General features: G+C 51.9%; 2 protein-coding genes across 3 annotated transcripts in view; both read right to left on the reverse strand.

Annotated features, from left to right (window-relative positions):
* Slc8a2 (solute carrier family 8 member A2) overlaps positions 1–15,695 on the reverse strand; it is a 31,903-nt gene extending 16,208 nt beyond the window's left edge. Inside the window, exons 1-3 of one of the 2 annotated variants that reach the window (XM_075991131.1) lie at positions 15,101–15,695; positions 11,070–11,759; positions 1,842–2,506 (exon numbers count right to left, since the gene is read on the reverse strand). In XM_075991131.1, the coding sequence (XP_075847246.1) occupies positions 1,842–2,506; positions 11,070–11,744 (1,340 nt within the window). In that variant the 5' untranslated portion in view covers positions 11,745–11,759; positions 15,101–15,695. The remainder of the gene's footprint in view (positions 1–1,841; positions 2,507–11,069; positions 11,760–15,100) is intronic. The other variant, XM_075991139.1, reaches the window with a different exon arrangement.
* Positions 15,696–17,994: 2,299 nt separating this feature from the next.
* Kptn (kaptin, actin binding protein) lies at positions 17,995–26,419 on the reverse strand. Its single transcript, XM_075991152.1, has 12 exons — positions 26,114–26,419; positions 25,554–25,636; positions 25,350–25,434; positions 25,221–25,275; positions 23,062–23,137; positions 22,881–22,954; positions 22,221–22,330; positions 22,066–22,143; positions 21,323–21,398; positions 20,182–20,317; positions 19,927–20,097; positions 17,995–18,376 (listed from the first exon to the last, which is right to left on the reverse strand). The coding sequence occupies exons 1-12, from the start codon at positions 26,334–26,336 to the stop codon at positions 18,251–18,253; spliced, it is 1,293 nt and encodes a 430-aa protein (XP_075847267.1). The 5' UTR covers positions 26,337–26,419; the 3' UTR covers positions 17,995–18,250.
* Between the last annotated feature and the right edge of the window lie 382 nt (positions 26,420–26,801).

Consider the following 26,801-nt stretch of genomic DNA (forward strand, 5'->3'; position numbering starts at 1 on the left):
CTTTGTCAAACTGGAACAACCAGCAACAAAGGAACAGGCATTGTGTGCCTGTAAAGTGCACCAAGATACAAGTTCCCCTTCCCTGACCTCCAGCGGAAGGCAGGAAGTGCACACAACTCCATCTCTTTCGGAGGAAATATGAGGCAAACTCAAATTGCAGATGGGCCAGACAGTGGTGGTGCACAGACCCAGCACTCAGGAGGCAGAGGCAGGCAGATCTCTGTGAGTTCCAGGCCAGCCTGGTCTACAGAGCAAGTTCCAGGACAGGCTCCAAAGCTACACAGAGAAACTCTGTTGTGAAAAACCCAAACAAACAAAAATTGCAGATGGTTCTAGGACCCGGCCTAGCTTCAACTGCCCTAGGGAGTGGGCAGGGGGAGGAAGCTCAGTGGCAAACACGCTGGCTGCACAGGCGTGAGGACACCCCATAAATGCCAAGCAGGCATGATGGCCAGCAGGGAATTCCGTCCTCAGAAGGTGGAACCAGGATCCCTGCAGCAGCCTGGTGAGAGAGACTAGTCGAATTCCGAGTTTAATGAGAGCTTGCCTCATGAATGAGGTGGAGGAGGAATCAAGGATGACTCCCGACACCACATGCACCCTACACAGATGCACCGAAACACATTCATATATGCACATATGCATACACCACTCACTCATCCACATGCAAATGGGAGAAGCGAAATGGGGACACAAAAGTCGCGGGAAGTCTGGGAAACATGCGGAATGAAGGGAGCTGTTGAGGTATGGCAGTCAAGTGCCATGTGTGCTTTTGGATTCATGGGAGGAGAGGGAAGAGGACATGCCAAAGGATGCCATGGGGACTGTGGGAAATACAAGCAGGTCCTGGAGATTCACCATATCCACTCCGCTAAATTTAATAAAATAAAATAAATCAGAACAAAACAGCAAGCTGGGAGGTGATGGCGCACGCCTTTAATCCCACCACTCAGGAGGCAGAGGCAGGCGGATCTCTGAGTTTGAGGCCAGCCTGGTCTACAGAGCAAGTTCTAGGACAGCCGGGGCTACACAGAGAAACCCTGTTTTAAACAAACAAATAAACAAAATAAAAACAAAGACAAAACCCAACATAGTCTGGAAATAAGAGGTATAGATAACTTGTAAATGTTGAAGGGAAAATCTCAAAGGCATCTTTGTCTTCTCCAGAACGGTGTCTGGTACATTTGGGGAGCAGGAAAATTGTGACATGACCAATACATGTCCTTCAGGTGGCCAAGAACTTGATAAAGTTGCGGGCTTACACATGTGTGCCTGCATGCCAAGAACCTCAGGTAACTGGGGCAAGGTGGGAAGCAGTGTGATGTGGCTCCATCAACACTTCACCTATAACGGCATATGTGATAAGTACTCTGTAAATGTATTTAAGCAGCAGGGAGGCCATCCTCCCATACTAGAGTTTGAGTGTGGCTCAGTGGTAGAGCCTCTGCCTAGAATCCCCCAGTGAGGGGTTGGGGGTGTGGCTCAGTGGAGTGAAAGAATGAATGATGACTGGATCATAAATGAATGAATGAATTGAGTGAATGAATTCATACACGGATGCTATGGATCTGTATATAGTAGGGAAAGGAGACACAAGAGGCATTCCTGAGGCTCAGCTGAAGGGGGTACCATATCTCCTACCTTCTCATGTGACTTGCCAAGGACCCACCTATACCTGGACTTGCCTGGCCCTGGAACACACCTATAGTTGGGACCTACGTGGGCCCAGGGCACAACTGCATTCAGGATCCACTTGGGCCTGAGAGTCATCTGGACCAGGACTCACCTTGACCTGGGTCCTAACTCATGTGGACCTGAGACTTCTGTGTACCGGGACTCACCTGTACTCATAGTCTGACCCCGCCTTGGCAGAGCCGTCCTCTGTGCGGTAGTCCACATAGAAGGTGCTGTTGCCCTCACCGCCCTGGCAGGCCACGGACAGCAGCACGGACCCGCAGTTCTCCAGGCAGTGGTAGAGGCTGGGCTCAAAGAAGATGCGACTGGCGCCGTCATCCTCGTCGTCGGCTGCGCCATCGTTGGCCCCGGGCCTGCGGGCTGCATCTGCAGCATGTCTTCGAAGCACGTTGCCCGCGCCCGTCATCAGCCGCGTGGCTTGGATGCGGTAGAAGGCGCGGCTCTTCTGTTGGTGCAGCAGTGCGTAGTACTTGGCGATGCCCACCAGCTGCTCTAGGTCCTTGTCTGGGTGCTTCTGCTTCAGGTCCTTAAGAATCTGGATGACCTCGCGCCGGCTGGCGTCCAACTCACGTGCCTCAGCAGGACCCGTGCCCAGCACACCCAGCTCACCTGGGACCTCGGTGCCCACGAACGTACCATCCAGCTCGATGCTCTTGGGCGGGTCGCCCTCTGCCCCGATGATGATCCCACTGCGAGGGTCGGTGCGGTAGCGCTTGTACACGTACTTGTAGAAGAGCAGTCGCTTGTCCGCCATCCAGGCGAACACCACGCACACCGGGAAGAAGACCAGTGTCAGCAGAGCCTCCCACACCTGCGGGTGGCAGGCAGTGAGCACTCTATATGCTGTCTCTCTCCTGTTCATCTCTGTTCACTATTTTTTTCTGTGCTCACGTTTCTCCACACATATCTATCACATCCATCCATGTGTCTACCCACCTATTTATTCATCCATCCATCTATCCATATCCACCCACCCACACATCCACCCACCTATCCTATGCATCCAACCATCCCATCCATATATGTATCTAGGCATCCATCCTCCATGTGTCCACCCACACATCCACCAACCTGTCCATTCATCCCATCTATCCATATTTACACCCACTCACCCATCCACCCATCCATCCCGTCAGCCAGCTATCCATCCATCCATCCATCCATCCTCCATTTATCTGTCCGTGTGTCTGCACACCTATCCACCATTCCCATCTGTCCATCCATCCATCCACTCACCCACCTATGCATCCATCTATTCATGTGTCCACCCACACAACCACTCAACTATCCATTCATCCATCCAATTATCCTATTCATTCTCCATTCATCTATCCATGTGTCCATCCATCCATCCATCCATCCATCCATCCATCCATCCATCCATCCATGTGTCACCTACACATCCACCCACCTATTCATCACCTCCCCCCCCCCCGTGTTAGCTAGTTCTATATCAACTTGACACGGAGTCTTTTGGAAAGAGGAAACCTCAATTGAGAAGATGCCCTCAGTCAGTCAGATTGCCTACGGACAAGCCTTTCATTCATTTTCTTAATCAGTGGTTGATGTGGGATGATCTAAGCCCATTGTGGGGACAGCTACAGCTACTTCTGGGTAGGTGGTCTTGGGGTATATAAGGAAACAAACTGAGCAAGCCAGAGAGAGCAAGCCAGGAAGCAGCACCCCTCCATACTCTCTGCACCAGCTCCTGCCTTGACTTCCTTTGATGATGGGCTGTGATTTGGAAGTATAAGCATGATGGAGAATGTCCCCCATAGGCTCATATGTTTGAATGTTTAGCTCCCAGTTAGTGGAACTGTTTAGGTAAAGATTAGGAGGTATGGTTTTGTTGGAGTAGGTGTGGCCTCATTGGAGAAGTGGGTCACTGGGGGTGGACTTTGAGATTTCAAATGCCTACATCAGACCCAGTCTCCCTCCACCCCTGCCTTCAGATCAGGATGTAAAACTCTCAGCTACTGCTACAGTGCCATGTCTGTCTACTTCCTGCAGTGCTGACAATGAACTCACCCTCTGAGACCGAAAGCAAGCTCCCATTTAAATGCTTCCTTTTATAAGAGCTTCCTTGGTCATGGTGTCTCTTCACAGCAGGAGAACAGTAACTAAGACAGTAAATTTTTTTTTTTTTTTCGAGACAGGGTTTCTCTGTGGCTTTGGAGCCTGTCCTTGAACTAGCTCTGTAGACCAGGCTGGTCTCGAACTCACAGAGATCCACCTGCCTCTGCCTCCCGAGTGCTGGGATTAAAGGCGTGTGCCACCATCGCCCAGCTTAAGACAGTAAATGTAATAACCCCTTCCTCTTCCAAGCTGTTTTTAGTTATGGGGTTTTATCACAGCAATAGAAACCCTAACTAACAGAACATCCACCGTCCATCTGTCTTCCATCCACCCATGTGTCCACCTGTCTATCCTTGCACCCATCCATCCCATTCACACATGCATGCATGCATCCATCCATGCATGTATCCACCCACACATCCACCCACCTATCCATCCCTCCCATCCATCCATCCATCCATCCATCCATCCATCCATCCATCCATGTATGCATGTATCCACCCACACATCCACACACCTATCCATCCACCCACCTATCCATCCCTCCCATCCATCCATCCATCCATCCATCCATCCATCCATCCATCCATCCATGTATGCATGTATCCACCCACACATCCACACACCTATCCATCCATCTCTCCCATCCATCCATCCTTCATCTAGACACCCAGCCATCCTCCAACTCATCCATCTTCCTTCTACCCAAACACCCACCATTCACACACCCATCTACCTGCATAACCTTCCTTTATCCACACACCCATTCATCTACCAACTCAAGCATTCACACCCATCCATCCATTTCCCCACTCCCCGCTCAAGCACACGTCTATGTCCCTGTTGGTGATTCCTCCTCTCTTCCTTTACTTTCTCCCCCTTCCCCCTCATCATGCCATCTTCAACCTGCTTAACTCTCCACCTCTGCCTCCCTGGCTGCCTCTCCTCTCTGTCCCTCCCCAGCTGGTGTTTTTAATCTCCCTTCCTCCCTTTCATTTGAGCTTGTTACCTAGGTCTCCTTGTCTCTATGTCTTTTTTTAAATCTTTTTTTTTTGTAGACACCCTTGAAGAGTCTTTAAAGTTTTCCTCCTTTGTCCTTGCAGGAAGTGTGCCTCTCCAAATGGCACCGTGTGCATGCGTGCTCTTTGCCCGGCTCACTCCGGGTCTTCTAATCCATCTACCTGCTGAGTGCTATGCCTCGCTGTGTGCGCGAGACTCTGAGACATTCTTAGCCACCACCAAGTGATAGATGTTCCCACTTGTAGTCCTGGCTTCTCAGGGTCAGAGCCTGCATCTCTTCCTCCCTCTCCCTTTCTATGTCTCTCCTCATCTGGAAGGCCCGCTTTCGGGGCACCACTATCCCTCCGTCTCCCCATACCTATGGTAACCACAGCCCTGGCTGGACTCTTCCATCCTCAGAGCGTGAGTAGCTCTGAGGGGCAGGGCTGACTCTCAGGGCTCATTTCTGTAGCTCTTGTTTACTTTTCATTCCTGAGAAGCTGCACCATGCATGGCAGGTGAGAAACAGCTCTGAAGAATCCAGCAACCGTGGGGCAGAAAATGAGGGCCACCTCTAAGCTGGAGCTGACTTATGTGCCCCCAACACTCAGCGTCGCCAGCCCCTGGTGCATGAGGAACGCTCAAGACGTAAAATCATCTGGTCACAGTGGCACAATTTGGTGATTGTAGCAACGTGGGAGGCTGAGGCAGGAAGATAGCGAGTTCTAGGCTAGCCTGGGAAATGTATGAAATCTTTTTCAAACTTGATACCCGGAGGTTTACTCCCTGGACCCATATAGCACAAAGACAGAACCAATTCTTTCAAGTTGTCCTCTGCCTTCTACCCTGGTACCCATTTGTCTCCTACAAATAAACACCAAGTTTTAAAAGGGTTTTAAAAGTTTTAAAAGAGTTCGAGCCCAGCCTGGTCTACAATAGCTATTTCCAGGACAGGCTGCCAAGCTACAGAGAAACCCTGTCTCAAAAAAAATAAATAAAAAAGATAAATGGGTTTAGCCAGGTGTAATGGTGCACGCCTTTAGCTCTGGGGAGGCAGAGCCAGGCTGATCTCTGCAAACTGAAGACCAGCCAGGGCTACATAGTAAGACCTTGTCTCAAAAAGTTCTCACTCTGTAGACCAAGCTGGCTTAGAATTCACAGAGTTCCTCTGCCTCCAGAGTGCTGGGATTAAAGGCATGCACCACCTATCTGGCTTTCAAAAATATTTTTAAAAATTTATTTATTTATTATGTACAGTGTTCTGCCTGCAAGTATGCCTACAGGCCAGAAGAGGACATCAGATCTCACTGCAGATGGTTGTGAGTCACTGTGTGGTTGCTGGGAATTGAACTCAGGACCTCTGGAAGAGCAGCCAGTGTTAGCCCCTGAAACATCTCTCCATCCCCTCAAAAATATTTTTGTTTTTAAGTTTTAAGAAAGAGATGGACAGAGCAGGAAAGATGGCTCGGTGGCTGTTCTTTCAGAGGACCCAGGTTCAGCTCTCAGCACCCCAGGGAGCTCTGCAACCATCCTTAGTTCCACTTCTAGGGAGTTAGCTCCCTCTTCTAGTCTCCGAAGGCAGCAGGCACATGGGTGGTGTACAGACAAACATGCAGCAAGGCACTCATACAAATAAAAATAAATAAATAAAATGGCTTTGTGGTAGAGGGTTTGCCTGGAATCTACCACTGAAGGGCTGAGAACGTGGCTCAGTAGCAGGGCACCTGCCTAGCATATGAAGGCCGCAGGCTCAATCTCCAGTAGGAAAGAAGAAAAGAAAATAAGCAATAGAAGTGTTTTCTGTTCACTACCATCACTAGTCCAATGATCTGGGGCTGACTGAGGACACAGGCTCAGCCTGTCTGTCGTCTGGACACACACGGCAATATCCAGCAACACTTGCCAGCTAGGTGTGAAGATCTGTGTGTGTGTGTGTGTGTGTGTGCGTGCGTGCGTGTGTGTGTATTTCTAGACAGGGTTTCCCTGTGTAGCTCTGGCTGTCCTGGAACTCGCTCTGTAGAGCAGGCTGGCCTCGAACTCACTGAGATCCACCTCTCTGCCTCCTGAGTGCTGGGATTAAAGATGTGCACCACTGCCCAGCTTCGTCCTAGTTTTTAAAGGTTTATTTTTTTAATTTATTTATTCAAAAAAATAAATAAAATTTATTCATTCATTCATTATGTATACACTGTTCTGCTTGCATGTATGCCTGCAGGCCAGAAGAGAGCACCAGATCTCATTACAGTTGGTTGTGAACCACCATGTGGTTGCTCAGAATTGAACTCAGGACCTCTGGAAGAGCAGCCAGTGCTCTTAACCACTGAGCCATCTCTCCAGCCCCCCTAAAAGTTTATTTTTAATTGAGAGAGAGAGTACGCCTGCGCAGTTGCCTAAGGAGGCCAGAAAACGGCATCAAATCCCATGGAACTGGATTTACAGGCAGTTGTGAACCACAGACTTGGGCACTGGGAACCCAAGTTGGGTCCTCTGAAAGAGCAGCCAGCACTTTCAGTGCTAAGCCATCTCTCCAGCCCTGAAGGTTTTCGCATAAATTTTCATATGCTGTCTTTCTCATTAAAGGGAGAGAAGAAAAGATGGGAGAGTATTTCAGATCAGGTGGCCTCACAAGTTACTTACAAATGTGTCTGAGAAAGAGGACTTTAAGAAAAAAACACACTCACACACAAAATAATTTATCTATTGTGAAGTGGGGGATGGGTGAAGGTGGGGAAACTTTCAGGAGTTGCTCAGGCTATGTAACAAGTGCCTTTATCCACTGAACCATCTTGCCAGTCCTGGAAAATGATCTTTTAGGACCCGGTTTCCCACCCCCATAGTTGCTGTGTCTCCTGATGGCTCTGAGACCTCACAGCTCTTCTGGGGCAAAAGCTAGGCAGAATGCTCACGCATGCCACCCCACTTCCCTGGCTGGAGTTTTTCCATTAATCAGCAGAAAACCCCAGCCTTTCCCACTTCATTTCCCTCCCTGAGTGTAAATAAAAGGTTCTTCTGGAAGGTTCTCACCTTTTAGAGGTGCCACTGTGAACAGGTGTGACGAGGTGGCCACCTTGGGACCAAGGCCCTGTCTAGTCAACCCCTAGGAGAAGGGGTGCCCTTGAGAGGGGGTATGAGAAACCCCAGGTGTCATCATAGTTGGGGAGGAGGGGTGTGATCTCAACTTGCTGGTTTCAAGAAAGCCGAGGGACAGTCCCACACCATAAGGAATAGGCCCACGTCCCTTCAGAACACAAGGTACTCCTGTCCCTGAAGATGCTATTTATGATCACTGGAGCACAGAGTTCAATTCTGACTTTTGTTTGTTCCTTTTCTTTTTCTTTTTTGAGTCAAGATCTCACGTAGCCCAGGCTCCTTTTGAACTCCTGATCTTCCTAAGTGTTGGGATCACAGGTATGCATGCTCAACCCTGGTTTGTTTTCTATTTTCCCTTGAGATTTTGCAGACATAAATCACATTTATGTTTCATTTTGAGGCTCCTCTGCCTCTCGATGGAATGGTGTCTGGTTTTTTTCTTTCTTTAGCCCAGCTTACTCATCCACACAGGTCCATGTGAGGCCCCTCTGAGCGGCACACACTTCTATTTGGCTCTGTGGGAGCATCCCAGCCTCTCAGTGTATACTCAGTACTGACTTTTCGAGAAGCCAGTTGTGTCAACAGCTTCATTTATGGGATGCAGAGCTCCATTTACTCTGTTCCAGGCACACCCATTCAAGGCCTGACCTTCACAGAATGATTTAAGTTATCCTTACAGCAGACCTAGGAACTCAGTACTGGAAAGACCCATGTACGAAGGAACTTGTCCAAGGTCATAGAGGGTTTTAGCAGAGGTTGGATTTGAACCCAGGTACTTGGCTTCAGGGTCTATGATCCAAGTCTCTTTTCCTTCCTTCCTTCCTTCCTTCCTTCCTTCCTTCCTTCCTTCCTTCTTTTTTTTATGGGTTTTCAAGACAGGGTTTCTCTGTGTAGCTTTGGAGTCTGTCCTGAAACTCACTGTGTAGACCAGGCTGGTCTCAAACTCACAGGGATCCTCCAGTTTCTGCCTCCTGAGTGTTGGGATTAAAGGCATGCACCACCCAGCCCCAAGCCTCTTTTTCTATGGTGACCCAGGACATCCCCTTTTCATAGTTCAGATGTGAAAACCACCCAGAAGGGATATGGGCTTTGCCTGAAGTCACGTAACAATTGTGGGGATTTCTAGAGCCAGGCTGATCTTAACTGGAACCCGGTCTCCTTGACGCTCCTGGAGGGACCCTGGCCACCACTCTGCCATCCTCCAGCTTTCCTCTCCCTCTAGGTCACGATTAGCTCTTGCGTCTCCTCCACGCTGCCCTCCCCACCTCTCACCTACAGTGTCTAAAATTCCTTCTTCACAGCTCTCAATATATACATCTCCCTCTCAAAAAACCACTTTGAGGGCTTGAGAGGTGACTCCATCGGTAGCAGGCTTGCCATGCAGGCCTGAGGACCCGAGTTGAACCTCAGAACTCCAGTGCTGGGAAGGTGGAGGCAGGACGCCTGAGCTCAAGAGCCAGCAAATCTAGCCAAACAGTGATGTCCAGGTGCAGAAAGAGACCCTGACTCACAGAATAAGGTGAAGAGCAGTGGAGGAAGGTCCCGACATTGACCTCTGTGCCTGCACACATGCGCGCAGGAAAGCCTACATCTCACATGCTCACACAGACCCTAAGCCGGGATGCTGTCCTTTTTAAGAGAACCTGAAAACTGATACACTATCCTCTACTTTTTGCCAGGGATGCTAGGAAACTCAGTGTTACAGCCACGGTTTAGGTGTGAACTCCCTCTGAGGCTTTGATTATGTAGTGTCTTTTTTCTCTTTCTTCCTCCCTCCCTTCCTCCCCTCTCTCCTTTCCTTCTTCCTTCCTCTCTTCTTCCTTCCTGTACTGGGGATGGAACCCAAGACTTCATGAGGGCTAGGGACACACTTCACCCCTTAGCTACATCTCCGCCCCCTTTTTGTTTTTCTGCAGCGTTCTCACTGTGTTACCCAGGCCGAACTCGAACTCACAGCAATCCTCCTGCCTCAGGTTTCCTAGTGCTAGGATTACAGGCATAAATCCTGGTGCCCAGAAAATCCCTGCAGTCTCCACTTTGATGCCAACCCTAAAGCATTTTTATGTCTGGAGCAGGATCTATTAAGTGACAGGAGTTACCAGATCACCCACAGCGTGAATGAGTGAGCCTTGGGTACCACAAATAAATTATGCATGTGCGGGAACGAATTAGGCCAGACCCATGAATAAATTATGCAAATAGAGGCAGCTGTCATAGAATTGTGGGAAATAAATTAACCAAACGTTGTAAAGGAAGCTGAGGACAGGCAGGGGTGCAGGTCAAGACACTGGACACGAAAGAGGTGGAGAATTGTGGGAATCTGGGTGTGAGCCAGGCAGCTGTGAGTTTCAAGTTTGTCTCGTTGTGGAAATAAATTATGCAAAGTGGACACCAGCGTCTGCCGGAGGCTCTGCCAATTGGATGGGAGTATAAACCACACTGAATCTGAACTGAAGATGAATAATGAATGAGCCATGCAAACTGCCCGTCTCTCTGGCCCAACGGAGAGAGATAAACTATGCAGATGCGGGTACCGCAGATGCCGGTCCGTGGATATATTATGTAAATGTGCCAAGTTACTCAGATCGATTGGCGCTGTCAGAACACAGGGGGCGGGGGAGGGGCTGTCCTATGCAAGTGTAGTGTGAATTATGCAAATAGCGATGTCTTATTGCAAAGTCAGGAATAAATTATACAAAAGAAGTGCTCTCAGGTAACTATGTGGCAAGCTGAGGCTTGTCTTACATGGACCTTGGGCACTGTTAGCCCACGCAAGGCTTTGGGAAATACCTTCTGGCTGGGCACAGCACTCTCCGTGCACCTGTATCTTTGACTTGCCCTCTGGTGCAAATAGTGACTGACACAGCTGTATCTGGTGGTTCTGTCCACACACACACACACACACCGCACACACACACACCGCGCACAGACACACACGCACACACACACACACACACATACCCCGCACACACACTGCACACACACACACACCGCGCACACACACACGTGCGCACACGCACACACACACTGCGCGCACGCACACACACACACCGCGCGCACACACACACGCACACACACACCGCGCGCACACACACACACCGCACACACACCGCACACACACGCACGCACACACACATACACACACACACACACACGCACTTGCACTCACAGACCCTTCAAGCTCCCCTGGGGTGTTGGTCTTTACTCACCTGGACCACACCTGGGGAGAAAACTGCTAGGATGAGATAAAGCCAGACGTAGGCAAAGATGCTCCAGGAGGCTGTGACAAAGAAGACCCTCAGATGCTTGATCTTACGGCTCTCGCCCGCAGGGATGACATACACGCACACAGCAATGACCACAAACATGTTGAAGGCTGCGCTGCCCACAATGGTGCCGGGACCCAGTTCACCCGCCTGGAAGTTGTGGCCACAGACCTCGATGACAGACAGCAGAATCTCAGGCGCCGAGGAGCCCAGGGCCATGAGTGTGAGGTTGGACACTGTTTCGTTCCAGATGCGCACGGTGCCCACACTGGTCTCCCCATTGGCCTTGGTGATGGTAATCTCCTTCTCCTTAGATGTGATGACCTCAATAGACGCCATAAAGCGGTCAGCAATGATGGACACACCGAGGAACATGTAGACCATGGCCACAAAGTACACCACTGCCCTTGCGGCCTTGTCTCCCAGCGATGGGTCGTCGGGTTCCCACACAGGCAGCAGCACCCCTGGCTGGCAGCGGTAGGAACCCTGGCAGCCGCCTGAGCTGGCATCACTGTCGTTAGCAGGGGGAGGTGGCAAGGAAGGGGTTGGAGTGGCCTCCCCCAAACAGTGGGGTGTCCCCAGGAGGAGCACAACCCCCACCAAGGCCAAAGCAGCCATGGAGGTGGTAGAGTCCTGAGGAAAGGAGCAGAAGATCAAAGTGAGTGGATCAGATATCTCCCTGTCACTCAAACGGCCCCATGTGGGCTGAGGGCGTGGCTCAGGTGCAGAGCCCCTGCCTAGAATCCCCCAGTGAGGGGCTGGGGTGTGGCTCAGGTGCAGAGCCCCTGCCTAGAATCCCTCAGTGAGGGGCTTGGGATTGGACTCACTGATAGATCGCCTACCTAGCATGCAGAAGGCCCTGGGTTTCATCACCAGCACTGTCAAACAATAAAGTCCCAGCTTGTTAGGCCACAACACAGGGGTGAACTGTGAACCAGCTCAGGAGACAAGGAGACTCAGGGAAACACAGAGATCATCACATGGGTGCCCGGAGGAAAAGACACAGGAATGCCAGGACAGAGGGGCCTTATGAAATGCTAGAAACATAACTGAATCCAAACAGTTTGGGAGCCTGCAGCCAACCATCACATACTCTATGATTCAGCAGCTCGCTTCCTAGGACAGGCTTATAAGCCTGTCTCACCAAAAAGGCCCCAGGAGAACGTCCACATCAGCTTTATCTATAACAGGGCCAACCTTGAAACAACCCAGAGGTCCCTCAACAATTAACTGCAGAAACAGCAGTGGAGTAGTATACTGCCGTACGCAGGGTGGGAGCTGTGGCGGGAGGCGATGACACAGAGGGACCGGATCCTGAGACACGGGGCTGAGGGAAGGACGCCAGGCACAAAGAACACCATGAGGTCTCTGTGGGAGTCCAGAGCTGGGGCTCAGGAGTGCACTGGGCAGTTCTAGCCATTTCAGCTTGGCCCTTGGCTGTGGTAGGTTCTGGGTCTGAGTGGCTATTTTTGTCTTTCTGTGTTTATTTTTTATTACATTTTATTGATTTGGGAGGGGGTGGTGGTGAGTGTGCCATGGGCACAGAAGAGGCGTGAAGAGGGAAGTGATTGTGCAAAGTCCTCTGCCTTCTACCGTGTACATAGGGTGAACTGATAACAAGCACCCAGGAGCTCCCACCCATCCTCCTTTCAGAAGGCTCCACAGCTCCAGGGGCAGAGGACTGCGGCCCCTCCCTTGCCTCTCCCTTGCCTGCTCTGTTCCAGCCATTTTACCCTCTGCTGTTCCTCGCACACACCATGCAAGTTTCTCCCTGGGGGCCTCGAGCCTTGGGCTTCATTGTTGTCACCGTCTCTGACTATCCTTGCCAAGATGACACACTTGGCCTTTGGGGAGAAGCCTTCCACTCCGTTCGCAAAGTACAGGATCAAGACTCAGAGAAGTGAGGCAATTTGTGCAGGTCACCCAGCGTCTGCTCTCCCCAGAAGGGTGCCCAAGGTCTGAGCTCCCAGGCCCGCCCTCATGTTGCTATGGTAACACAGTTGCCTATTATAGAGAAAAGGCGGGCCAGAGGAGCTGTCACCTAAGCCAGCAGCTTGGGGTTCCTCCAGCCTCAAGTGTCCAAGAATTTCCACCTTCTGTGGCAGTCTGAAAAGTTCCTCTGGAAGTCTAACCCACAGCCTGCCCTCAGCTCACACCCACAGACCAGGAGCAGGCTTCTCTGGGGGAGGGAGGCAGCATGTTGGCAGAACTTCCCGAAAAGGAGTGAGTGGTGTGCGTGTGTGTGTGTGTGTGTGTGTGTGTGTGTGTGTGTGTGCTGCGCGGGGGAGGGGTGACTCTTTTAAAGGGCCACCGCACAGTTAGGCCCCCAGGCAAGGCCCCTAATGATATATTTAATTAGCAGCCCCTAATTAGCAAACTCTCAGGCGTAATTATGAACCCACTAGGATCCCAAGCAGACTCCCCTTTGCTCCTCCCTCCTCCCTCTTTGGCTTTTGGGAAAAAGGGAAGACCCAGAAAGTCAAGAATCCATCTAGTCACATCTAACTGCTGCTTTTGGGGAGGGTGAAAAACCTGGGAAGTCATCCAGGAAGACGAGGGTCAGTGGACTAGTGTTTGCCTGCCAGGGGCGGGGTCATCCAGTCTATTCAATCCCTTTTGCTGTCATCCAGATTTCCCTCCTCTCTCTCCGGGTCTTGGAAGAGGGACCCAGGAGAGAAAGCACTAGATAAATATTTGTGAAACTCATGGACAAGAGGCCTGAACATTGTCTGTCTATGGCTTGGACAGCCACACTTTCTGCCCCAGCCTTCCTCCTCTGGGCCTTGAAAGCTAATCTGGGTGTAGACTCAGCGGCAAAAGGATCAGGTTGAGTCCAGGAGGAGCCGGCGGGGAAGGTGGTAACATCTTAGGGCTCGGAGGCAGTGGTATCCCCAACCTGGTGGGTTAGTGGTGAGTCTCCTGTCCTGCTTGTCCTGCCTCTGGGGGATTCTGGGAAGAATTCCCCCTCAATGCAACCACAGCAGAGTGAGGACCTGGGGTGTATCCTGACTGCAGGGGGGGGGGGTGCAATGCAGAATAGGAACACAGAATTCAGAACACACACACACCGTCTGTCCCTCCATTAGCCACACAGCATACACAGGGTTGCAAATTGCAGACAGGTAAACTGAGGCTGGTAGAGGGGGAGAAAGGACTTGGCCAAGTCAGAGGAGGAACAGAAATATGTTAAGGAGTGGGGCTCCTAACCCAGTGATCTTTTAAGCCATCTGGAGTTCCCACACGCCTGCCACATAGGGCTGGGACCTTGTGGGTGCGCAAAAGCTCACTCCAGCTCTGGCCCAGGTGTTGGCCAGCACCTCGCCCACTTTCCCCAGAGACCTTCATGAAGGAAGGAAAGCGTCAGGCTGAGTCCCTCTGAGCCCCCAGGAAGTCTGCTTTCCCACCCAGCCTCGCAACTGTGAAGCTGGAGGGATGGAAGTGAGACTGTAGGAAGGACCTGTCTAGCCTGACCTTAGAGCAGTGCCCAGCAGTACAAAAGTGTCTCAGAGTTGTCCAAAGAATGAATGGACAAACAGTGAGAGGTATGGGAGTCAGACTTTAGAAGGACTGGTTAGGCTGTAAGCAGGACCAGCCTCAGAATGTCAGGATTGGGAGAATGGGGAGACCTGAGCTAAGAAGGGATGAGGAGGATTTGGGGGCACTCCAGGCCTTCGGGGGAGTCCACACTGCGGGGGATCAGCCTCCTTCAGGTCCCCGTGCATCAGGGGCGGAGACAGAGGTGTGTGGGTGTGAATTGGCTGCAGGCAGAGGGAGAAATGGGGAGAGACAGAGACCCAGGTGCCCAGAAACGGACAGACAGACATACACACACACACACCATACACATGGCGCACAGTGAAAGCTGGGCAGCTAGGACTCGGAGCCAGGGCTCAGGAAGCCCCTGCACTTACAGATGCGGCGCAGCCAGGGTTCCTGCAGCCCCGGGGCTCCGGGCGGCCGCGTTGAGCTCTTACCTGCCGTGCGGCCGGGCCGGTCCCCGCTGGGCCGCCGCGGTGGGCGCCTCCACCGGAGAAAGAGAGGGAGAAAGAGGAAGAGGAGCCAGGGACTGAGGGAGAGCAGGGAGGAGGGAGGAGAGGGGATGCGAAGAGGGGAACCGGGGAGGGGCTGGGAGGAGGGCGGAGCCCAGGGGAGGGGGCGGGGACAGAGGAGCTAGGGGGCGGAGGGAGGAGCCCCGGGAAGGGGGACTAGACAGGAGAGGTAGAGGAGGGGGCGGGGACAGAGGAGCTAGGGGGCGGAGGGAGGAGGTGGGGGGCGGGGACAGAGGAGCTAGGGGGCGGGGGGAAATCAGTGGAGAAGAGGGACTAGATTGAAGGAGGAAAAAGCCGCTGAGGGTAGGGGCTGGGACAAGTGAACAGGCAAAAGGACCACCAGGATGTGGAAGGGAGGAGATTAAGGAAGGATGAGGTGGGGACAGGGTAGCTATGGGTTTGAGGACCGGGACAGACTGGAGGAGGGAGGAGCTGAAGGAGGAGAGAGGGTGGGCACAGGGGAGTTGGGGAAAGGACCACCAGAAGAAGAGAGGCCGGAGAAAAAGAGGGAGGAGCCAGTGGAGGGCAGGGCTTATGGGAGGGGGAGGGGCAGAGCTCCAGTTAGGGAAACTGCTGAGGGAGGAGCCACTGGAAGGAGGCGTGGCCATAGGAGCTGGGGGTGGAGCCACAGAGCTGGGAGGAGGCCTTGCAAGAGAGCAAGAGGGAAGAGCCCGGGAAGGGGCGTGGCCAAGGGAGCCAGGGGCGGGGGAGAGGCCTGACCGTGGGGGCTGCAGGTTGCCCCAGTATCGGGGTTCAGCACTAGAAGCCAAGGACAGCGACGGAGGGCTCAAGTGCATGCACCTGTGTCAACCCTGCCCCCCCCCCATCACACATGGGCAGCATCTCGTCCATACAAGGGCCCAGAGATGCAGTCATCGCTACAAATAGCCACAGGCTGGCAGACCTGGGGGAAGGGGGGCAGGAATGTTGGGCGGTAGCTCTTCCAAGTTTGCAGGCTCAGTCTGCTCAGGGTACCTCACTGAAGGCAGAGAACTGCCACAAAGTGCCCAGGTACCATGAGAACCACTCCCAAAGCCTCTACACCGCCAAACACTGTCACAACCCTCAGAGGTAAACACTAGCTCCATTTCAACATTTCAAAGGTGGGGAAACCGAGGCAGCAGGTATTAAGAGTGTGGTTCCAGATTCTGTATCCTTAAACCACTGCCTCTGGGCTGAGGACAAGGAAGGATCAAGGCTACCCAGTATGATGAAACATATATCTGATCCCAGCACTCAGGAGGCTGAGGCAGGAGGATGATTGTGTTTCAAGCCATCCTCATAGCAAGACCTAGCTAAAATAAAACAATTTGTGGGTGGGGGTTGAAGATGTGGATCAGTTGGTAGAATGCTTGCCTAACATGCACCAAGCCCTGGGTTCTGCCCTCAGTACTGTAAAAACTAGGCATGGTGTTGCATGCCTGCAATTTCAGCCATCAAGAGGCAGTGGTGGGAGGATCAGGGGTTGAATGTCACCCTTCGCTAGAGGGCAGCCTGAGCTACATGAGATCCTGTCTCAACTTCTCTGTCAAAGTGCAAAGTCCTGAGTCAAGTGTCCTAGGATTCAGAAGACAAATTCCCAAGCCTACAGGTTGTTGAACAAAACAAGTTGCACTCATGCAAACACACACACCCGCAAGTGCATACACACACACATCAGAACGCATGCATCATACGCCCTCACAATCCCTCTCCGGGCTCCCTCCCTCCACAGGAAAGGTGGCAGGTGCTGGATGCTGGGCACAAAACGGTGCAACAAGGAAAGAAGGCTGCCCCTGCCAGGAGGAGCCTGTGCCCACTGCCAGCTCTGGCGGGACACTCTTGGGCCTGCTGCCAGGAGGGGGAAGTTCCAGCTCCCTGCAGCTTCCCACGCCTGGGCCTGGCTTCTAGAGCTTGGAGCCTGGGAAGTCTGTATCTGGTCTTCTAAGACCTGGAGGCTGCGCCTTTGCAATGTGTGTATGTGTGTGTGAATCAGATTTACAGGTGGACTTCCTGATGGAGCGACTGGTACCTACCCAACACCACAAACACATGTGCTTTTGAGGAAGCAGGCGTCACACTCAAGCCCCACCCTCAACCTCATTTGCTCTGAAACTCACCAACCCCATTGACTCCAATTCTGTTCCTGGTCTGGGGTTGGGGAGGCAACAATTCTGCTGAGCTACCTTCCTCTGAGCCCTGGGGTGGAGACTCTGATGGAACCTTTGGGTGATAACTGCCCTTGTCTCGCCTGGGTTGTTTAGCTGAGATGTATCCAATACCCACCGCAGTATGGTATCTCTGTCTACACTGGTCTAACTTTGACACTCCCCACCACAGTCTATGCTCAATTCTATTCTGCTAGAAGCTAGCCTTAGCTCTTGCCGAGTCTAATCACTTCTCTTTTGAGACCCCATCCCAATTAGAGCAGTAACACGATCACTTCTATCTCTGGGCTGAGGGAGTCTGCAGATCCCTTACTGCGTACTGGAGATACAGACCCTTCCTGGTCTGAGTTCTCACGTCCCCTTCACCGTCGATGTTACATCTGGGGTTCCTGATTCTTCCTAGTGGAGACAATGAACCCAAAAGCCTCTGCTCAGGGTGGCCTCAGTGGCATTTGTCTGGCGTTATACTTCCCGAGTTCACTTCACCAGTGCAGAGAAAGGCTCCATAGCTCTCAAAACTGCAAACTACCCCACCCCCTCCTTTCCTCTGGGTCTAATCTTGGACTCTCTCTGTAGAGTTCCCCTCCTCAGTTCTTTGGGAGTGAATTCAGCAGAACTTGGCATACAGTAGGTGCTCAATAGATGCTTGCTAGACAAAGGAAACAAGGAAGCTAGGGCAGCTTTGTTGCTCTGCATGTATGAACAGTCACTAGGGAACCAAAACCTGATGGGACTGCAGGGGGTTGCTGAGACCGTCCCTCTACAAATAGCTCAGAGAGGGGTAATCAGCTAGGGTTACACACACAGCAGAGTGGCTCAGGGACTCCCAGCATGCCTCGGGGCAGTCTCAGGGAAGCAGTCCTTTTCTGAGATGCTTCCCCTGCATCAGTGCAGACACCAGATGCCCAGGCCCAAGAAGGGGGAGTGCTCAGGAGGCTAGGGGCTCCTTAGGCCTGGGAGCCACTTTGTCTCCAAAGCCCTGCTGATGTTTCCTCTGCTCCACTTGACGACGAAGCCGGGTCAAGACCAGCTCAGAGGCCTGGATCAGGCTGTACTGTGGGAACAAAAGAAGGAGGGTAAGTGGAGACAGAAGAGGGGCACACATCAGACCACACTGAGAGGCCAGAGGCTCAGCCACAGCAGGAGGGCAGAGAGGAGACCACAGGGTGTTGACTGAGAAAGGGTCTCCCAGATGGGGGTGGAGGCCAGACATGGCGGAGGGGCTTGGATTAATTTCCTGTGGAAGGGGCAAAGCTTAGACCTAAGTGGAGGGAGCTGAAATTGGAAATCAGCAGAAGCGCTGGGCCTAGTGTGATGAGCAGCTGTGAGTTTTGGACTAACCTTGGCTACACAGCATGACTCAATCTCCCAGATCCACAGCACCGTGGGTTTGACACCAAGTACCACGCACAAAAACAAATAAACAGAGAGAGAGAGAGGGGTGCAAAAGGAACTGGTGGAAGAGACAGATGGTGCAAAATGACAAAGGACATTAGAGGCTATCTGAGGTTCCAGAGAAGCTGAGGTTAGACCACAGTGGGAAGGACAAAGGTGAGATGCTGGCAGCAAATGAGAGGTCAACAGAGCAAGGACCACAGAGAAGTGGAAAGCAGAAGTTGAGGTTAGATCTCAGAGAAGCTCCCCCTGGGGCTTGTGAGCTACCTACCGGCTTAGCTCAGGGTCCAGCGAGAGATTCCATTTCAGGAGAACAAGAGAGAGGAGAGTGGGACACCTGAAATCCTTTTTGGTCTCTCTCTCTCTCTCAGACACACACACCCCGGAAATCCTCCCTAGCCTTATATACACACACGTGTGCGCATGCACGCACACACATGTACATACACACACCTGAAAGCCTCCATGGCCTTATACACACACATACACACACACACACACAATGTAGAAATCAGAAACTTAACAGTGGTCTGGGGGCTAGACCACATTACCAAGGGAAGATGGGAAGGGAAAGCAGGCTATGCGGGGAAAGGGTAGGCTGTATCCAAACAGACACCTAGTAAACTGAAGGAGACCAGGACCAGCCCAGTGATGGGCAGATCTGAGGCTGGTCCTTGGGGTGGGGGAGACACTGTAAGGCATGACTGACAACAGTATTGGAAGAAATCTAGAGACTATGGTGCTCAGGTGAGAGTAAAGGATAAAGCATGTAGCATGGCCAGATGGCGCAGGTCTGTAGGCTCAGATACTCCACGGGCTGAGGCAGGAGGATTGTAAATTCAAGGCCTTCCTGGGTGAGAGTGAGAGCCTGTCTCAAAAAACCAAGAGCTAGGGGTGTGGCTCAACAAGAGTGTCTGCTGAGAATTCCCCAGTGAGGGGCTGGGGTGTATCTCAGCGGTAAAACACCTGCCTAGAATCCCCCAGTGAGGGGCTGGGGGTGTGGCTCAGTGGTAGAGCCCCTGCCTAGAATCCCCCAGTGAGGGGCTGGGGTGTGGCTCAGTGGTAGAGCCCCTGCCTAGAATCCCCCAGTGAGGGGCTGGGGTGTGGCTCAGTGGTAGAGCCCCTGCCTAGAATCCCCCAGTGAGGGGCTGGAGGTAGGGCTCAGTGGTAGAGCTTTTCCCCTACAAATAAATGAATAACGGTTAGTACCTGGAGGATGTGCACCCCTTTCAGGGATACCACAGCCAGCTCCCGCAGTCCATCCCCAGTCAGGTCCACATGGGCCATGGCCAGCAGGGGGCTGGCAAAGGTCCTTCGCCAGAGCAGGCGGAAGCCTCTGCTGGCCTCAGGCAGCCCGTGGTACTTGTAGCAGAGCAGCTCCTGTGGGCAGAGGGGTCAAGGTCATGCAGGCTGAGGATGGTCACTGCAGGAACAGATGAGTGACAGGCTCCTCTCAAGACCCACCTGTCCATAGGTGGCCACCAGGACTTCTGGTTGTCCATCTAGGTCCACGTCAGTGACCAGGCCACAGAGGACACTGTCAAACTGGTCACTGCTAGGCAGGAGAAGTTGGTCTTCCAGGCCCTGGTTCAGAAGGTCCCTGAGGGTCCCCAATATGGGGGTAAGAGGAAGGTCATACGGCAGGGCCCTGCCCCTTTGGTTCCAGACTGTAGGTGATGCCCAACTGGCTTCCCCTGAGGTCCAGACCCACATTTTTGCAGACATGCACCTTGGTTTTAATGTAAGTAACTTTGAAGTCCCCACACAGGGCCAACCTGTCACTCCAGTGGATGGCCTCGTGTTCACCCTGTGGATCCCATCCTGGATGTCCCACTGTGCTCCCAGGAGCGCAAACCTCCCCACCCCCCCATCGTGGCTCCTGGAGACACAGGTGCCCTGGTCCCTCACCTAAGTGCTCGGTGCCTTAGAGAGTACAGAGAACTCTGTACTTGAATTGATATTTTCACTCTCAACCCAGAGTGTGTCAGAGCTGGGTGGAACTAGCTCACATCATCATCACTGATGATGGCAGTGTGTGTACATACTTGTACTTGAGTGAGGGGAAGGTGGAGTGGGAGAGTGGGGGTGTGGGGGCTGGGGACGTAGTTTAGTTGGTAGACTGTAGCATGAATGAAGCCCTGGGTTTAATCCAGTGTGGTGGTGCATGCCTGCAATCCCAGCAGAGGTAGAGGCAGGAAAACCGAGAGTTCAAAGTCATTCTTAGCAGTGTAGTTGGAGGGCAGCCTTGATTTCATGAGATGCTGTCTCCCCCCGCCCCCCATCCCCAGCACACACAGAGCTGACTGTCTATTTTAGCATTACAATGTCACAATTTTGATGGTGGGAGCAGTGACTCCACGGAAATTGCCAAGGACTACATGTCTAGGCCTTCACAACCGAGCGCCTGCCAGGGGTATGGGTCTCTCTAAGGGTAGGAAGACATAACCACCCTTAGCAAATTCTCCACAAGATCCAGGTGTGAGCACTCTCACCTCTTCCCTGATCACAGCACTTCTGATCCTAACCACCCCAAAGGATTGACAAGGTTAGACCACACCACATAGATATGAGGTTGAACTACACCAGAAGCCTCAGGTGCCCTTACCAGTATACCACTGCTGGCTCCAACATGCTGGCAACAAGCAGACTGTATCCTTCCTGCTGTGGACTGCCCTCGGTTGCTAGGGAAAGAGACAGGAGTTGGAGAGCCTGTGGGGACAGGCTCTTCCTTATCCCTTTCCCTCCTGTAGTGAAGAACAAAGGCTAGACCTCAGGACAAAGATTAGAGATTGGACTACAAAATGACTGTGGCCAGACATTATACAGGTGTTAGATGACTATTTAAAAAATACAAAAAAGGCTAATGTTAGAACACAATAGGAGAGACAAAGGTTAGATTAGAGTTGAAGTCTAAGGTGAGACCACAGTGTGAGGATGGGGGAGCCCTGTTTAGAAGGCACAGGGCAGGTCAAGGTGACTGTCAGTATAGGACAGAGCAAGATCAAGGAATAGGAAGAAACTAGCACTTGGGGATGGGGTGAGGCCATGATTGACAGAAGAGTTTTTAGTCCACAGGGAGTGAGAAGGCTGGGGTGGGGTGAGTAAGATAACATGAGAAATGAAGGTTAGACCACTAAGGGAATGGTGAACGTAGGGACAAAGTTCAAGGCAAGAACACAATGGGAAGAATGAGGTTGGATGCTAAAAGAAATGACCGGAGTCCAATCTGTGGCACAGCTTATGGGTTGGAGGGGCGCAGGGGGAGCACGAGTGTGGGCTCTTAGGGTGAGGACAGCTGAGCCTGCAGAGTCCACTCTCCAGATTCCAGGCTGAGAGCAAAGAGCTCACCATCGGGGCTGGGGAGGCGGAACACGATGACACGGGAGATGGGCCCATCCTGCAGGATTGTCCATGTCTGTAAAATCTCTGCGTGGAGAGCAGGGAGGCACTCAGGGACCTGTCCCCATCCCTAGGTTTGTCCCCGCCCCAGGCCTGACCCTCACCTTGATTCTTCTGGTCCACGTGAGCCACACGCACATAGCCACTCTGGCAGCCCAGAGCTGTGAGCCGCCGAGACGAGCCAGGCAGGTTGTGGACATCGAGCCACAGGACACTGGCGAGAGGATGATGGATGGGGGGACAGACAGGTAGACAGCCCAGAGCCCCAGCCCAATCTCTGCTTCCCAGGAGCACTAGGGGGCTAGGCACCACCATAGATGCTCACTGAACCCCATTCTAACCAATTATCTTGAGGTCATGCTGCAACCAGAGAACACGCTACCTAGCTGCATTTTTTTTTTTAAAGACAGGGTCTCACATAGACCTAGTTAGCTTCAAAGTCATGATACAGTCAAGGACGAATTTGAACTCCTGACCCTCCTTTCCCTACCACCTGAGTGCTGAGGTTACTATTGTGTGTGCACTATTGTGCCTGGATTTTATGGTGCTCCTGGTTATGCAATGGAACCTAGGGCTTTTGAGCACGCTAGGTAAATATTCTACCAACTGAGTGACACCCCAAGATGCTTCCTAGTTTCTCCAAGATGGCCTCTACTATGTATTGTACTAGATGGCAGCCTGCTCTATATCTGGCTTCTCTGCAGTCAGTGTCCTGGTCCCTTGTTTGGGTGCACAGTGGGTGAATGGGCAGGATCCCCTCCTACCTACTGGTCAGGTTCGTGAGCTCTGGGAAGAGGTTTTCCACGGGCTGCTCCTCAAACTGGTGTAGCTCCTCATTCTGGGGGAACGAGAGCCAGGCTCTGAGTGAGTCATCAGGCTCCTGCACACAGGCCACCACCGCAGTGGGGATTCCCTACCGGCCTGTGCCCAGCCTGCCCGCCTCACCTCCTTGTAGAGATGGATGGCTGGGTCATTCCCGCTCAGGAGAAAGACAGTCTCCAGTTGGCTCCCAACCTGAACTCTGAAAGCAGAGAAATTTAGAATGTGCTGGGACCTGTGTGGGGTTGAATTCCTCCAAGGATTTAGAAATGCTACTGTCAATTTATTTTGAGATAGGGCTTCATGTGCCCCAGGCTGGTACTGAACTCATGGTGTAATTATAGCTGACCTTGAACAACTGATCTTCCCACCTGTACTTCCCACACCCAGACTGACTAAAAAAACAAAAAACCAAAAACCTTTGCTGGCAATAACCCTACCATTCAGAGATTCAGTTGAGAGCCGCATGACCTAGCGCTCTGCAGACTATGTACGCGGACCCTTGTGATCTCAGAGCAGCCAGTGCAGGTGCTGGGAGCCTGCTGACAGCCCCCGACTGCTAGAAGTTTCACTACAGGAATAGGAGAGGGTCCTCGAGAATGAGTCTGCAAAACCTCACTGGTGGCAAGGGTCGATGAGATGGCTCATTGGGTAAAGGCAACTGCCACCATTCGGGATGGCCTGGATTCGAACCCCAGGACCACAAAGAGGAAAGAGAGCCCTGACTCCCGAGGGCTGTTCTCGGACCTCCACCCACATGCTGTGGGACCCTCTTGCAAACAAGTAAATATAAAGGAATCTATCTCAGGACTCAGAAGGCAGAGGCAGGTGGATCTCTGTGAGTTCAAGCCATCCTGATCTACACAGTGAGTTCTAAGACAGCCAGGGCACAAAGATGTTGTCAAAACAAAACAAAAACCCAGCAAACAAACAGCAACAGAGAACCATACCACCAGAAAACCTCTTCCCTCTAGAACCCCATGATTCTGAAGCCCTATTTCTTGTCTCCTCTGGTAGACCAGAACTGTTAGAAATCTCTACCCTGACTATCTCGAATCATGCAAATCCTGGCATCTTGAATCTTGTAGATTTCAAATCTGGCAGGATAATGCTTGTCTGAAATCCCAGCACTGGGAAGGCTGAGGTAGGAGAATTTCAAGTCCAAGGCTGGCCTGGGCTACACATTGAGGCTTTGATTCATGATAAGGTATTCACATACATGCATGCACACCAGTACATACTTCCACAAGCACATGCATGTACCCCCTTATCCCCCCAAAAGATTCATTTTTATAATTTTCACTTGCTGGACTAGAGATCTGGCCACTAGGACCTAAAGACCAAATCCACCCCACCCATTGAGTGCTTTTTGTAAATAAAGTTTTATTGGCACAACCCCAGCCATTCATCCACAGTGTCCTGCTGTTTGTTTGCTCCAGTGGCAGAACTGTGCAGTTGTGATACTAACTGGGCTTTGACAGAAAAAAAAAAACTTGCAAAAAAATGTTGCCAATCCTAGTGGATTTCTGAAGTCCTGGGTAGAACCCACATGCTCTGGGATTCTAAACGGGAACCTAAAGATTCTAGATGTTCTGTAGTCTACCTCCTTACAAGTCCGTCTACAGATTCTCAGGAGCTTCTGGGTTTGGTAGAATCTTTTTTTGAGACAGGGTCTGTATAACTCAGGCTAGCTTTAAACTCATTATGCAGCCCAAGATGACCTTGAACAAAATTCTGATCCTTCTGTCCCCATCCCCTGAATGCTGGAACTAAAGGCATGCACCGACCATGACTGGCTTATATAGTGCTGGGGATGGAACCCAGAGTTTTGTGTGTGCTAGGCAAGTGTTCAGCTGCCTGAGCTGTATCCCCAACCTTCAACTGCACCTTTTAAGTCTGGAGACCTCAGTGCTTCTGACTCTTGAGAATGATCCCAGGTCTGGGAAGTAGAGATCCAGAACCTTTGGAGTTGAGTTCTAGATGCTCAATTAACTCTCTGGAATGAGCCACCTGACAGGTGACAATGTGGTGGCTACCTAGTTATCTTGGCTGCATTTACTCCAAAAAGCACCATCAGAACCAGACTGGTGATGGCGGGTATATGGGTTCCAATCTGCTACCGAACTATGAAACCCCACTTTTTGATTATACTTCCCCTCACTTCTTGGGCCCCTAACAATACCTGTTTCCACCCAACCCTTAGTCTGTTAAAACTCTTTTGTCTTCCAGATAGGGCAAAAGCCTCAGAGGAAGGCCGGAAAGCAGGGGTGCCCACGGTCACTCACTCTGCGTGGCACAGCTGGAAAGGGGTGAACTGGAGTTCCAAATTCAGGCAGCTCTCTGCAGAAAGGACACAAGCTGAACCCAGCCGCACCTGCCAGCCCAGTCCACCCTCTCCCCAATGCTCTACTCACCTGCAATGGAGTCCAGGTTGTATTCCGAGCCAGGTTCATAGTCACAGTAAATGTTAAGAAAAGGACTGCCCTTGTCTCCTGAGTCCTAGGGGTGGAAACTGCCCTCAGGGGAGGTAGAGGAGGTGAGAGGCATCTGGAGCAGATTCAGGGCACTTGGGGGAGACTAAGGAAGAGGGTGTGGACAGGTGGAGGGCGCCGAGGTACCTTTATAAATGTGATGCCCACAACCAGCCCTCGCTTTGGGGGTGACTTGTTGAAAGTGTCGATGGAGACGATCTCAGCATCCACTATGAGAAGAGTTCAAAGTTCACCGATCACTCCTGAATCACACTGACTACCTACATTGTAGTAAAACCTTTGGTCTGCGGGAGTCTTAACCAGGTACCACGCTGTTAACTTCTATGTTTGCGAAATCCTAGACCTTAATTACTTCAGACCCTGACGACCCCTGTATCGGAACCTAATGATTACCAGGGTTTAGTTTAGTTTTTTTCTCTTTCTTTTTATTTTTCTCTCTTGAGACAGGGTGACTCTGTGTAGCCCTGGCTGTCCTGAAATTTGCTCTGTAGACCAGACTGGCCTCGAACTCAGAGATCTGACTGTCTCTGCCTCCTGAGTGCTGGGATTAAAGGCATGAGCCACCACCGCCCGGCTTTTGATTACCAGCTTTAACCCTGACCTCGCATCACAGTGACCAAAGACAGTCTTAGACTCCCTGCAACACCAGACTCCAGTCCCGCCCCCTACACCACAGCGCCACGCACCGGGGATGTAGTTGAATTGCAGTTCTTTGGCCACAGGCCTGATTTTCTGTCGGAGGTCTTGGTAGCGGAAGCCGAGCACTTTGCCTTTAAGTGTGGCGGCTAGCAACTCCCCTCGCCCGTCTGCTCCTCCTGCCAGCCCGTACACGTTACTCTGCGACGAGAACCGTGTGAAGCTGTCCTCGCGGAGTGGACAGGGTCCCGCCGCCACGGCCGCCTCCCCCATCCCGACCTTCCGTGGTCAGTCCCAGCTGGCTTGTTGCTCCACAACCTGCCCGGGAACCGCCACTCGCGCACACTGATGACGTCAAAAAGCAGCCATCGTTGCTCTCTCCTAAGCGGGTGCTCCGCTTCCTTCCTAGGCGTTGTCTTACTGCGCCTGCGTGCTCTGTTTTCGCCCCTTTTCAGAGCTAAGGAAAGGGTCTTCTAGGACTTGACATGGGAGAAGGGAACGGCTCCTGGCCTTTTTTTGTAAGCGGTGTGGAAAATAGAATAAGAATCACCATGATCATCACGGTGTGTGTGTGTGTGTGTGTGTGTGTGTGTGTGTGTGTGTGTGTGTACGCATGTGATTCCAGCACTTGGAAAGTGGAGGCAGATGGATCAGGAGTTCAAGATCATCCTCTGCTACATAGAGTTTGAGGCCCGCTTTGAGTATATAGGTAGTTTCCAGGCCAGCCTGCCTACATGA

The sequence above is a fragment of the Microtus pennsylvanicus genome, chromosome 1 (assembly GCF_037038515.1).
Source record: "Microtus pennsylvanicus isolate mMicPen1 chromosome 1, mMicPen1.hap1, whole genome shotgun sequence".
Taxonomy (NCBI): Eukaryota; Metazoa; Chordata; class Mammalia; order Rodentia; family Cricetidae; genus Microtus; species Microtus pennsylvanicus.